Source organism: Lynx rufus, unplaced genomic scaffold, assembly GCF_022079265.1.
Source record: "Lynx rufus isolate CCGP_SWC_20201006 ecotype Redwood Valley unplaced genomic scaffold, mLynRuf1.p SCAF_3, whole genome shotgun sequence".
Lineage (NCBI taxonomy): Eukaryota > Metazoa > Chordata > Mammalia > Carnivora > Felidae > Lynx > Lynx rufus.
The window spans coordinates 136,013,356-136,028,439 of record NW_025814845.1 but is presented as its reverse complement, the minus strand read 5'-3'; the positions used below and the strand labels follow the sequence as shown (position 1 = coordinate 136,028,439).

General features: G+C 36.3%; 1 protein-coding gene across 3 annotated transcripts in view; it reads left to right on the top strand.

Moving 5' to 3' along the window:
• The window catches only part of FSTL5 (follistatin like 5), a 730,171-nt gene that overhangs the window by 663,486 nt on the left and 51,601 nt on the right, over nucleotides 1–15,084 (top strand). For all 3 annotated transcript variants that reach the window (XM_047091955.1, XM_047091954.1, XM_047091953.1), the window contains 2 exons: nucleotides 1,026–1,133; nucleotides 7,325–7,449. In XM_047091955.1, coding sequence (XP_046947911.1) covers nucleotides 1,026–1,133; nucleotides 7,325–7,449 — 233 coding nt within the window. The remainder of the gene's footprint in view (nucleotides 1–1,025; nucleotides 1,134–7,324; nucleotides 7,450–15,084) is intronic.

Here is a 15,084-nt window from a genome sequence, read left to right as displayed (position 1 = left end):
AAATAGGTGTTTTTAGAAATTAATTACTGCAGTAATCCAAGAGTATTGAGAATTTTAAATAGATAAAATGCAGAACAAGGTTTTAGAAAACAGTTACTTTGGTAAGACTAAATTGCCAACATGTTAACTAAAGCATGAACCTTCACATGTTCAACCAACAGTAGTTTACCTTTAATCCACTGAGAAGAGGATTGCATTATGAACTAAAATTGGGAAATTCTCTAGGGATATTGAACAGAGCTTTTGGAAGAAATGCTTTCTATATTGAATAAAGGTAGTTTTATTGAATACAATTTGTTTAATGCTATATGATCAGAAAAAAAAATATGTAAGGAAACTACTACAGGAAATTACTTGAAAAAGGTGTTAGCTTGAAATATAAATAGCTTGAAATTAAGGTGAGTGAAATAACTTCCTGGCAGCAATTTGTTTTCTGGAAGTTTTGTTTTAAGTAATTGCTAAATATTATAAATATTAGCAGAAAAACACATTTACCACATCAATATGTTAAAATAATGCTTTTACTTCTTTCTGTAGTATTAGATTATTCATTAAGGAAACTAAATTAGGTAATCTGTCATTAGAGTTACAACCATATATCAGATTGCAGGCATTTTAGCATTATAGATGGCGAAATCCCATAACCAGCACTAGAATGAAAAAAAAAAAAAAACTAATAGTATAAACATAGTTCTTACGTGTGTTCAACAATTGAATAAAATACACATATTAATCATTTATATATCTTGAGTTTCTAAATAGCTTCTCTACGACACACAATTTGCATAGGTAATGAAGGAACTTAAGACTACATAAAAATATGGGCAAGAAATTATTCAAAAAATATGCTTGGGTAAAGTATCATATTTCCAAATTAATCAAATGAAGGTTTAGAAAATTAGATAATTTGCAACATAAATTTTTAATCTGACATCTAAACTCTTGTGTTCTTTCATAATTTTTGGCATAGTTTTAAATGAATATTTCAGTCTGAAAACATTTTTTTCAACTCCTATTTATTACAGGCAGTAAGCACAGACCCTGTGCCAGTTAAATTACACTACGACAAATCACATGACCAGGTATGGGTGTTAAGCTGGGGTACCATGGAAAAGACTTCTCCAACATTGCAAGTAAGTACATTTCAGTATATTTGAGAAAACAATGATTTTTAAACCTGTAGATATATATCACTGGATATTTATAACTATTTATCAATGATATTCTTCCATCTGAGGACTGTACTTTAAATTTTTTTTTTTTTCAACGTTTATTTATTTTTGGGACAGAGAGAGACAGAGCATGAACGGGGGAGGGGCAGAGAGAGAGGGAGACACAGAACCGGAAACAGGCTCCAGGCTCTGAGCCATCAGCCCAGAGCCCGACGCGGGGCTCGAACTCACGGACCGCGAGATCGTGACCTGGCTGAAGTCGGACGCTTAACCGACTGCGCCACCCAGGCGCCCCATGGACTGTACTTTAATCACATCTAGATCTGCATAGAAAAGGCAGGGGGAGATAATACTCAAGTACTTGTTTGGATTGGAAAATACTGTAGGTCATACTTATCAAAGGTTAGATTTATACGCAAAAATAATAACCGATGATGACAAAACTGATGCCATTAGGAAGAAAAAAATCATAATTTACCTTTCAGCAATTACCTTCCTCCCTCCAATTTGCATGAGATTTCTTTTGTTTCCATCTCTCTTTCAAAACGTGGCATGGAGATAGAGACTAAGAGAGTTGGACAGTCTCAAGACACATCTCCAATTTTTCCAGAAAGATAGTGTGTTATTATCTGAGCACAGACTCGTTTCTAACTGGGGAATACATGGTAGAATCTTTGTGGAATTTGCTTACATTTTAAAGTTGTTTATACAGAACTTAGTAGAGAAAAAAAAATATATTTTGACAATGTCTCTTTGGCACACTCTTTCAATTTTTGGAGTTACAAGTTTAACAGAAAACTGAGAGGGAATGAGAAAGAACATTTGGCCCTGGAAATGTGTTTTTATCTATTTCTCAAACTGCCTTGATTATAGCACTGCTGTGAAGATTCCTCTTCTTATAAAGTCCTAAATCATTAACTTTGGCCAGTTTTCACTAAGTCTTACATGCAAATTTTTTTTTGTTTTGTTGGTTTGTTTTTTTTTTACTTTTTGTCAGTTGTCACTACCAATACTTTAAATGATTCTGAAGTATTTTTAGTTTTACAATATTTAACTTACAAGAGGCAAGTTTACTGAAATGATTTTAAAGGAACTAGGAGAATGATGGTTCATTTTATATTTCACTAGAAATATGTGTCATAAGTAACATCTAACATGTAATAGTTATTCAGTTATTTGCTGTAGCAAATGAAATCACCCCAAAATTTGATGGGTTAAACAGAATTAAAGAATGACTTAATGGGGCACCTGGGTGGCTCAGTCGGTTAAGCACCCAACTCTGGCTCAGGTCATGATCTTGCAGTTTGTGGGTTTGAGCCTGCTTTGGATCCTGTGCCTCCCTCTCTCTGCCCCTCACCTGCTCATGCTCTCTTTCTCTCACTCAAAGGGAAATAAACATAAAAAATAATAATAATGACTTATTACTCATAGTTCTGTGGTGCAGCAATCTGGGCAGTTTGTGGGCATGATTAAGAAACACTCAGATGGCTGCACTCATCTGATTACAGTAGCTGGATGGTTCAAAATAGTCTCACTCCCACGTTTGTTATGTGATAGTGGTGATTAGCTGGGTGGCTTGTGTCTCTAGCATGTGCCTGCTCATCCTTTAGACTGGCATCTGGCAACATGGTGGTTCCAGGTTATAAGACAGTGGAAATTGCAAGGCTAATTAAGATCTAGGTCTTAGAATTCACATAAAGTCACTTCTACTACAGCTTATTGATCAAAGCAAGGCATACTCCTTGCCTAGATTCAAGAACATGAAGTAGCAAGGCCAATCTTTTGATGGAAAGACTACAGTGTTCATTGTGGACAACTGCTTGCCTGATCTATGACAATATGGTAATATCGTCTAGTTATTTGATATTTTACTCTTAAATCTTGACAAGATAAAACAGGCCAATATATATTATTTTTTAAAAAACCATTCTTATGAATTATTTTAATTCTATTACCTTAAAAATAAACAGCTTATAAAAGTTAATTTTTTTCTTTTAAAGCAGTATATATTTTCTTTTTTTATTTATTTTTATAATTTCTTTAAAACTTATTTATTAATTTTGAGAGTGGGAGAGAAAGATAGTAAGTGGAGGAGGGCAGAGAGAAAGGGAGGACAGAGGATCCAAAGTGGGCTCTGTGCTAACAGCAGAGAGCTTGATGTGGGGCTCCAATTCATGAACCATGAGATCATGACCTGAGCCAAAGTCAGACACTTAACCAACTGAGCTACCCAGGCACCCTACAAGCTGTATATATTTTCATTCTACTATATTCTTTAGAACTGATTTCTTCCCCCTCCTTATTGGTATTTGCTACTTGGATAGATTAATGTTGCAATCCTCAGTGTTGCAATCCTTCCATAAGGCACTTTAGGCAAACTCCTTTAATATCATACAGAAAGGGGGGAAAAGGCTTTATAAAGGTGTTAAGTAACTTCCTACACATTATCCAGCCCTTAAAAAATGGGTTCTTTTTCTCTGGATGTCTAATAAAAAATATGCTAGTAAGATTTAATGATTTTTTAAGTACTTGCTGGATGGAGGGAAAGGTAAGTTCCACACCTGAAAATATAATACAATATGTAAGAATTCAGAAGTACTATTGAAATAGTACATACCATAAGATTTATTTGCATGAAGTAAAATTTACACACATGCACATACATCTATATAAATCTGTGATAGATTAGATAGATTGATAGATAGACAGGCTGACAGGAAACACAGAGTCTCTGGATCATAGAACAGACCATTTCTTACTCAAGGAGCATATTTGTGTTAATTCTCCAACCCCATTCCCATGGGGTGATGCCATGAGAGATTAATATTACCCTGCCTCAGCACAGTTGCACTAACAAGAGAAGGACCCTGCAATTATGTGTCTCCAAGTTTTTTAAGACTGCTGGCACAATAGCCCATCCTCTCCTGTGAAAGATAGACATTATTATTACTCTGGGATGCAAATCTTATCAGGACGGTGCCCTGGAATGTCAGTAAGGCTCAAAGGAGTTAAGTCTCTACCTCTCTCTGGAGCAATACACCACCTTTAGCTTCCAAGGCCTTTTTGTTACCCTGTCATCCTTTAACCAACTCTGCCAGTGCCCTCTGCTCAGAAAGACTTGACTCAGCAGAAATGTCAACAGATTAATGGTTAATTGTCTTCCAACAAGATTATCAGGAAACATCTGCAAAGGAAATGGGATTTAAGATTTGTTTCAAAGGGGAACAGACTTACCTTTGGAGAAACTGAATTCACCAAACCAAAAATAAGGGCAAGGTCTGATTTTTGCTAGAGTGTTCCTGTGGCATGTTGAAAGATTAGACTAGAACTAGAGATATTGATGTCAGGTTGTGATGGCTAGGCAATAACTTTTTGCCCTAATGCAATATATCTTATAATAGTGACCACTGACAGCTTGAAGGTGTGAAAGCATTTTTATCAAAGATCTGAAACTCATATATATACTTATACTTTGTGTTTTCATTTGACTATAATTAAATCTATACAACTTTACCAATTATGGAAGCAAAATATATTTTCGGTGATATTTATAATTAATTAATAACAACTAATAAAATTTCATAACTATAGGTACATAAGACAGTGGTTTTCCAATTAGTATTCTCAGATGAATTATCAAAGATTTATTATCGTTATTTTTTTATTTTTTATTATTTTTTTAAATTTTTTTAATGTTTATTTATTTTTGAGAGAGACAGAGAGACAGAGTGTGAGCAGGGGAGGGGCAGAGAGACAGGGAGACAGACTCTGAAGCAGGCTCCAGGCTCTGTGCTGTCAGCACAGAACCCGATGTGGGGCTCGAACTCACGATCTGAGCCAAAGTCGGACGCTTAACTGACTGAGCCACCCAGGCGCCCCTTGTTATTTTTTTTTTAAAGGAAACTATGCCTTACGAAAATTTAGGAAATGCTGTTCTGAAAGTCATGAGTCTGTCATCTACACAGATTTACAATCCATATGTTATCTTTTCAAATGCACAATAATTAGAGAGGAAATGTCCCCAGGAAACAACTTGGAATAAAGTCTTTACGTCTTGCTATTGGCCAGGAAGTAGGCTCCAGCCAGATGGGGTGACAGTGGGAGTTGGCAGCTGTAGGTTATTACAGATAGAGAAACAAGCAGCAGGATGCCATTAGGAATGAGCCAAGGATTGTCCCAAGATCTGGCCTGTTGATTAAGGTACATTGTGGATCAATTTGTATGTCCTGGCAGTTAGCTCAGTCCTGATATCTGGTAATCCACCTCTTCCCATTCAATTGCAGCAATGAGAAAGATCTAGAACCATCAGGAAACAAAGTCCAGACTAAGAACTAGGGAAAAGTTAGCTAACATACAGTATAGTCTTCTTGGCTTCGGGAGTAGAACCCAGTGATTCATCTCTTACATATAATACCCAGTGCTCATCTTGAAGAGCACCCCCCTTAATGCCCATCACCCATTTAACCCACCCCACCACCCCACTATCCCTTCAACCCTCAGTTTGTTCTCTATATTTAAGAGTGTCTTATGCTTTTGAGGATGTAGGGAAAGGGGAACCTTATTGCACTGTTGGTGGGAATGCAAACTGGTGCAGCCACTCTGGAAAACAGTATGGACATTCCTCAAAAACTTAAAAAGAGAACTACTGTACATCCAGCATTTGCACTACCAGAAATTTATCCAAAGGATAGAAAAATGCTGATTTGAAGGGGCACATGCACCCTAATGTTTACAGAAGTGCTATCAACAATAGCCAAATTATGGAAAAAGTCCAATGTCCATCAACTGATGATGAATGGTTAAGATGATGTGGTATATATATATATATATATATATATATATATATATAATGGAATATTACTCAGCAATCAAAAAATGAAATCTTACCATTTGTAACAATGTGGATGGAGCTGGAGAGCATTATGCTGAACAGAGAGGGAGGCACTGTATTTTTACAACCTAGGACTATGCCAAACACAAATGAGATGCTCAGTTATGCTTCATTGGCATAAAATAATTTTCATCAGTAATGTTGGGATACATTATAGTGTTGTTTGACTATTAAGTTATGTGATGCCTGTAAACTGCTTAGAACACATACTGGTATATAGCAAGCTCTCCATAAATGTTATTATTGCTGCGATCAGCCTGAAGAAATGAAGAAATGAAGAAAACTTAGTTTCTCAGAGAAAAAAAATCAAAAGTGCTTTTTACTTTTGTCATATAAACCAAAGGAAAAGACTCAGTTTTAAGGGGGGAAAGTCTACTTAACTTAGGAGAGTCAGTCAATAGTTTAAGAAGTTTAATTTGGTGGCCATATGTAGAAAGGATTTAAAAGGGGAGAAATAAAGGCAGAAAGTGCTTTAAAAGGCTAACACAGAGCAATGATTGTCCAGCAGGAACAGGAAAACATATGGAGGTGTGAGAAATCTGAAGAAAGAACTGATAGAATTTGGTGCATAATGGGATATGAGGAACCAAAGAGTTTAAATGTAGTCATCTTTTCTTGAATGGACTATAAAAGTTTTAAAAACCAATTAACAATGAATAAAAAGAGGAAAAGTCTTTGATAAAAACTTACTTGAACCTGTTATTTTCAACGTATAGGAGGAAAAAGTTAAATATAATTTCATCTATTCTAACGCTATTAAGTGCTAAAATATTATGTATGATTTGTTTTAGAGTTTTCAGTTTTATTTCCAGCTCTGTTCTATATTAAAAGTTTTCTGTTCATCAGTTATACCTTAACAAAACTGAAGAAAGGAAGGAAGGAAGGAAGGAAGGAAGGAAGGAAGGAAGGAAGGAAAGCTAATAATCTCATTTACATCATATGTATGGTTGTTTTTATTTTTCTCATTATAGCAAGGTTAACATGTTTATAACACAGAAGTTGTTTATAATAATTTTATAATTTAAGCAGAAATTATTCAAGACAAATCTTTTTGTTTTTTTCTTTATAAAAACAAATTTCTATGTTAAAAATAAGCAAACAATTACAAAATTCCAATTTGCTTAATGATGTACTAATTTTCAGGATGGCAATAAAGAATCTAAGAAACAACTGCTGATTTGTTTCATCTCTAAATAAAGTTAACACTGATACTATTAAGGGAATGCACTGCCAATGTCTAACCATGGCGTGTTCTGTTTAGGTAATAACCCTGGCCAGTGGGAATGTTCCCCACCACACTATTCACACCCAGCCTGTGGGAAAGCAGTTTGACCGAGTGGATGATTTTTTTATCCCCATGACAACACTCATCATCACACATATGAGGTAAGTGCTAAAATGAATGATCAATTTTTGGATTCCTCCTAATTTAGACAGGAAGCCATGGGAAATCATAAAAACGAAAACGCATTTCTGTTATACAACAAATACACACATGATTTACCTTGTCTCATCTACTTGATGAAATTTTATTTACCAACATTAGTAATGAGTTTCCTGTCATGCATTTCTTTGTATGCCTAATAAGGAAGTGAATTTTAAAAGATCAGTTGCATTTTTAAATCAATTTTACAGTTAATATTTCTGCAAGCTGTCATTAGAGTCTTCTTATTAGGCTTTTACAAAATGCTGACATTTGAACTCAGCATGATGAAAGAACCACTCTAATAGAAATCTATTCAATATATTATAGTGACATTCTTACACCACGTCTATATGGAAATTACTATAAAATGTCCATAAGAAATTAATATAAAACTGTATTAGGAAGTATACAGTAAGTTTAAATAAAATGTTTGAGGTCTACCCTTTGAGAAATACGTTATTGTGCTCCATCTTTGTGTGTACTTACAAGAGGAGGAAAAATATTAACTTTGAATGACGTCACTCCAAAGTTCCATAGAAGTGGCTTAAATGCTGGATAATATCACAATTTCAGGTACTGTGTACCTTGATAATCTATTTGGGAAACTTTTAAAGTATTGCTTCGCAATGTTAGTGAATTTGAACCTAACTAATACGTTCTGTTTCTCAAGTGAATGAGGTGGAAATGCTCCAGATATGTTATATGAGTCATTATTGATTCTTGTGTATATTTCTCTTGTATTAAATTGGAAATTATCTTATCTAAGAATTGGAGCTGTAAGAATTATGAAAGATTATGAAATTCAACTTTCATGAGGAAAAAAAGGGGGATTAATAAATCAGACTTGTGGCTCATAGTCAGACATTACATATAAACTGTCATTTGCACAGTCAAGTATGTTTTCAAAGAGGTTAGCATATTTTTCAAGCAATTGACCATTACTTTCAGAGTGTCTATTATGTACTCAGCAATAAAGTGATTAAAAAATGTAATGGCCTGTCACAATTATTGCATGTTTTATGGAAAATAAGTAGAACTTGTTGAAAATGCAGCATATTTTAAAATTGTTTGTATCAAAGTCATAATTTTTACATTTGACTATAAGCACTGTAATAATTCAGATACAGAAGAAATCAGCATATTAACCAAAAATGGTACCACTTGAGATGGTACCTAAAAATATTTTTATACACTTGATAAGGATACAACTTCATTTAATTGGCAGTAAGTGTTATGAGTAACAACTATTCCTTTTTTATTTTCAAGTTATTGATGAATTATCACTAATCAATAATTTAATACGTAAAACTTGCTTTTATTTACCCCATTTCCTATTATGCATTACTGTATTTAATATACTGTTCTGAAATTTGCTTTTTTTTTCCAAATGCACTAAAGATGGAATTATTTGCAGCAAATTTTCTGTGTCTATAACAATAATCAGGTTAATAATGTACAGTTCGGGGGTATTTCTTTTCCCCTGCAACCAGTAAATTATTTCATCATGGTAAGATACCTACCAGGCCAAGAGTTTAACTTTGTCTAAATGCTGTAAGTGCTATGTGTATTTCTGGGGTTGTATTTATAATTGACGTTCAAGATTGCATTGCACAATTATAGAATTGATACATATGCAGTCAGAACATAACATCTCTTTAGGGTCTTACAACATAGCTAGAGATGGAGCTAAGAATTAGAGGAGCATCCTAATAATATGAAGACATATAAGGCAACATTTTATTTGGGTTATTTCTATATATTATGAGAAACACTGGAAAGTGTGCTTGAGGATATTTTAAATCTTTTTCCTTTTAGGGATGCATAGTGAAATGCAAGAGTGTTTTGCTTTATTTATACTAAATTACAATCCTACTTGCATATGGAGTCCCATTTTAATGAATGCAGATGGTCAAATTTTCTACTGCAACTATTCTACTCCTCTACTCACTATTCCTATTACTAAAGTGAAGAGTAAGAGTAAAATTTAGCATACATTTCCAAAATCAAAACATTAAACATAAACTATTTTTAACATAATGAGAATTTTTTTTTACATTAGGAAAATCTGATGGATAGACACAATCTTTTCTTCTGCCAATTTCATGTAACATATTTTTTCTAATCAAATTTGGCATGTGTTTAAATATGTGTTGCAAAGATTGATCTTTTTATAAATTGTGTTTTTTGGAATTTGAAACTATTTTCTGACTGTTTTGCTTGGTATATATTTCCAGGCTATGCAGAAGGTCTGACCCATAGTATGTGTTGGATTAATATGAGTTTCCTTCCTCTGACCCCTCATCACATTAATCTAATTTTCTCTCAGATTGTTACACTCTCACTACAAATAATTTATATCTCCAATGTCTGAAAAGCTCTTGGACAAGTGTCAGGATTTTATATTCTAAGTGCCTAAAAACTGGTAGGCTGCTAATTCACATATCTCATAAGAATGGGAATAAAGAAGAAAATACTACACTATCTCCTAAACCAGAATTTGTACAGTTTTGAGGGAATTATATAGCAATGAGGGAACTGTATTTCTTATGTACTGGATTTCTCAACATCTAACATGATATCAGAGATGCAACAAATACAGCATTAAGAGCACATGAATTCTGTAGAAGTAGTAATAAGTACTTATGTTTCCTGTCAGATAGATTTAAGCCTGAATGTCCCAGCAACACCATTTGCCATAGGCTATTGTGACCTTAGCTAGTTTACTTCATTTCTTTCTAAGGACTGGAATGAAATAATGTTTAAGTATTATGTTGCCCATAATCATCTTTCAGACTACTCTACTCGTAATTTACATTGGTGCAGGGGCTCCCTTGCAAATACTTTCAATTTTGCTAAAAGTCTCTATTTTTTCCCTGCTTGGCTTCTTTTCATTTTGTTCTCCTTTTATTTATTCTTTTTCGTTTTTTAGTGTCTATAATTCTCAAGCTTGTTTAATCTAGTGTATAAAGTAAATCAAGACTGAGGAATTTAAGAGAACCAAAATTACTTAATCAATCTATATTAAAAAATAAACTTGTAGTTTAAAATATAATCAGTCAGGGTGCCTGGGTGGCTCAGTTGGTTAAGCATCCAACTCTTGGTTTTGGCTAAGGTCGTGATCTTGCGATTTCGTGGGTTCAAGACCCATGTTGGGCTGTGTGCTGGCAGTGTGGAGCCTGCTTGGGATTTTCTCTCTCCCTCTCTCTGTCTCTGCTCCTTCCCCATTGGTGCTGTCTCTGTCTCTCTCAAAATAAATAAATAAACTTAATAAAAATTTAAAAAAAATTCAGTCTTCACAAAATTTAGGAAGATGTTCACTTTTTAAGACAGCTTAATAGGGGCGCCTGGGTGGCGCAGTCGGTTGAGCGTCCGACTTCAGCCAGGTCACGATCTCGCGGTCTGTGAGTTCGAGCCCCGCGTCGGGCTCTGGGCTGATGGCTCAGAGCCTGGAGCCTGTTTCCGATTCTGTGTCTCCCTCTCTCTCTGCCCCTCGCCCGTTCATGCTCTGTCTCTCTCTGTCCCAAAAATAAATAAACGTTGAAAAAAAAAAATTAAAAGAAAAAAAAAAAGACAGCTTAATATTCTCAGTACTTTAAAAGTCCTTGAGATTCTAATTTATTTTCCCCCTTTTAACATAAGTATAGTTGACATACAATGTTATATTAGTTTCAAGTGTACAGCATACTGATTTGACAATTGTCTGTGTTATAAAGTACCCACCATGGTAAGTGTAGTTACCATCTGTCACCATACATAAATATTACAATGTTATTGACCATATTCTCTGTTTGTACTTCTAAGTCCCCTTCACCTATTTCACTCATCCCGCTTTCTAACCCCTCCCTCAAAACCACCAGTTTGCTATTTGTATTTATGATTCTGTTTTTGTTTGTTTGTTCACTTATTTTGCTTTTTAGATTCTATATATTAGTGAAATCATTTGATATTTGTCCTTGTCTGTCTTATTTCACTTAACATAATCCCTCTAGGTCCATCCATGTTGTTGTGAAAAACGTCATTTTTTATGGCAGAGTAATATTCCAATGTGTGTGTGTGTGTGTGTGTGTGTGTACATATGTTTCACATTTTCTTCACCCATTTTGAATGGCCTGAGGAATTTTCATTTCAAAAAACTAATTTCCATTTTAAAAATATCTGAGAAGGAAGGCCTGGTTCCATCTACTCATTCAGTTTCTCAGCTGAATTCCTTCCCATTCCTTGAGAGACACAGCCTAGGCCACATATAGTTATTCTAAATTTATCTTATAGAGTGACACTTTATTCGAGAAAAATCCCCTTAGTTTTATGTATTCCTTTTTTCTCTGTAGAAATCAGAAGGGTACCTGAGTCCTAGGCCGGGGATAAAACAGATACATCAATGCCATGCTATCTTTGATCTAAATCAAAATGGTCTTTAAACTGTTGACTTCTGTTTACTGGACCAAGCTTGTGTCCTTGCCTTCCACTTTCTTGAATATGAGTGCTTATCCAGAAGATAATAAAGAACTCCAGACCAGCATGCAGCCATTCTTTAAGATATGCATATGTGAGCCCCAGTTGTGAATTCAGTTTATTTTAATGAAACTAAACTTCCAGGAAGATGAGAGAAGGTGTATTATAATCGTGTTTCCCCAAAGTTCCAACTACTTACTCAACTTCTAAAAGGGATTGACTCAATACCTATTGACTGAAAGTTTGTTTTTAAAATGTTATTAAAATTCTAGCATAGATATTTTTAATACATTTGAGTGTGAGTTGGTCAATATCCCCCCCTCCAACTGTTCAGGGAATTTAAATTCCCTGAAAAAAGAAAAAAGAAAAAAAATTTTCTTTTTTAATCAAAAGTGCTCTACAAATGTAAAGGAAAATATTTCATTATTGTACTCATAACTTGTACCCAAAGAGCTGAGTTATTATAATATCATTAAATGCAAATAAATATATTTGAATGATATTATAGTTCTACTCTTAATATTTTTATGATTTGGCTAATGCATGGAAGATTTTATAATTTTTGTACTGATTTTTTAAATTAGTCAGAGATTAAAAAGTTATTTAAAACCAAGTTTTTTTTTCCCCCAGAAAAATGATTGTATTACCATGGTTGTATTAACTTCAAAGCAACTAAAATTCATAAAGAATGAACATTTACATAATTTATATTGTTTAATATTTGGTACCATTCTGAAGAGAAAAGAATTCAATGTCAATTTTGTGTTGTAGTATGTGTAAAGATTACAACTTACTGTGCAAGTTTTACTCTAATAAGTATAGAAAACAAAAAACACAGGTTTGTCAGTGATTTATCAAATTATCATATGTTTTTTTTTAATTTTCCCTGTAAAGATTCAACGGGTGAGCAGAATTGAAAAAATAAGAGGAGTAGCTAATGAAGTGGAAGATATCCAAGCAATGAGTGACAAAATAATTCCATGGAACTCCCTCTGCCTTTTGAAAGTTCTTCCATAATTTTTCCAAAGAATGATTTATTCTTGGTAGAGGGGTGACTAAAGAGAAAATTACATAGGGGCCAAGGTGGCTCAGAGCAAGGAAACTTGATAAAGCTTAGTGCAAGATACCTAGAAGGCCAGCAACTACAACAAATGCAGGAATTAGCAGAAGTCTTTCTGAGAGCCTTTGACTTGTCATGAATAAAAGTAATTGTAAGATAAGGAAGAAGGTAACAGCTAGATCGTTTCACCTCCATAAAGGGGCACAAAATTTAGGGCTCTAAGAAATTCTTTAAAATTTTCCCTGACTAAAATAATACCTTTGATACAATTTAAAATAGGTGCCACATTGGGATGCCTGGATGGCTCAGGCGGTTAAGCGTCTGACTTAGGCTCAGGTCACGGTCTCACAGCTCTTGGGTTCCAGCCCCACATTGGACTCTGTGCTGATAGCATGGAGCCTGCAACCTAGGTCAAGTTCTGTGTCTCCCTCTCTTTCTGTCCCTCCCCTGCTCATGATTTCTCTCTCTCTCAAATAAATAAACATTAAAAAAATTTAAAATAGGTGCTACATGAAGGAAAAAATGTGTATTTACGGCCTAACCCTTATAGGTCTACAAATCACGTGTCTTCCATCTCTTGTCCTCTCTGAAGTTATGACTGCATCTACAGACAAGTTTAATACCATCTAGTTCAACTGCCACACAGGAGACTTACAGTAAATACAAGAAGGAAGTCATTTCTAGACTATGTGCTACTTCAGGAGTAGTCCTACAGTAGAAAGGGGAGATAGCAACTTCGATGATGCTGTTTGAGATGCATCGAAAGAAAGGCTTTCCTAACCTTAACATCACCCTCAACAACACCACCATTTGATAATATTGCCTAGAATTTCAAACTCTGTTTCTCCTGTTTCTTTGGGTTATATTTCTCTAGAAATTTTCCTTTAAAGTGCTTCTACTTCTTGAGAGGAAAATGGAGTTGTTGGGAAATTTGATAATCTTTCTTACTAGCATTTTACTTTATGGGTTGATTGGTTGATTATGTAGTTTCTTAAAATTAATGTTTGAACTCGGGAGGGCGTGTGTGTGTGTGTGTGTGTGTGTTTGTGTGTGTTATTTCAATCAATGATTACATTGATAAGCAATAAGATGAATAGAGTAGAGAGGAGGGAAGATGGCGGCGTAGGAGGACGCTGGGCTCACCGCGCGTCCTGCAGATCACTTAGATTCCACCTACACCTGCCTAAATAACCCAGAAAACAGCCAGAGGATTAGCAGAACGGAGTCGCCAGACCCAAGCGCAGACGAGAGGCCCACGGAAGAGGGTAGGAAGGGCGGCGAGGCGGTGCGCGCTCCACGGACTGGCGGGAGGGAGCCGGGGCGGAGGGGCGGCTCGCCGGCCAAGCAGAGCCCCCGAGTGTGGCTGGCAAAAGCGGAGGGGCCTGATGGACTGTGTTCCGACAGCAAGCGCGACTTAGCGTCTGGGAGGTCATAAGTTAACAGCTCTGCTCGGAAAGCGGGAAGGCTGGAGGACAAAGGGAGGGAGAGCTGCGGAGCCCCCGGACGACAGAGCTCAGTTTGGCGGGGAACAAAGGCGCTCCCCAGCGCCATCTCCCCCGCCCATCCCCCAGCCAAAATCCCAAAGGGAACCGGTTCCTGCCAGGGAAATTGCTCGCTCCGCGCAAACACCCAACTCTGTGCTTCTGCGGAGCCAAACCTCCGGCAGCGGATCTGACTCCCTCCGGCTGCCCCAGGGCCCCTCCTGAAGTGGATCACCTAAGGAGAAGCGAGCTAAGCCTGCCCCCCTGCCGTCGTGCACCTTGCCTACCGACCCCAGCTAATACGCCAGATCCCCAGCATCACAAGCCTGGCAGTGTGCAAGTAGCCCAGACGGGCCACGCCATCCCACAGTGAATCCCACCCCTAGGAGAGGGGAAGAGAAGGCACACACCAGTCTGACTGTGGCCCCAGCGGTGGGCTGGGGGCAGACATAAGGTCGGACAGCGGCCCCGCCCACCAACTCCAGTTATACACCACAGCACAGGGGAAGTGCCCTGCAGGCCCTCACCACACCAGGGACTATCCAAAATGACCAAGCAGAAGAATTCCCCTCAGAAGAATCTCCAGGAAATAACAACAGCTA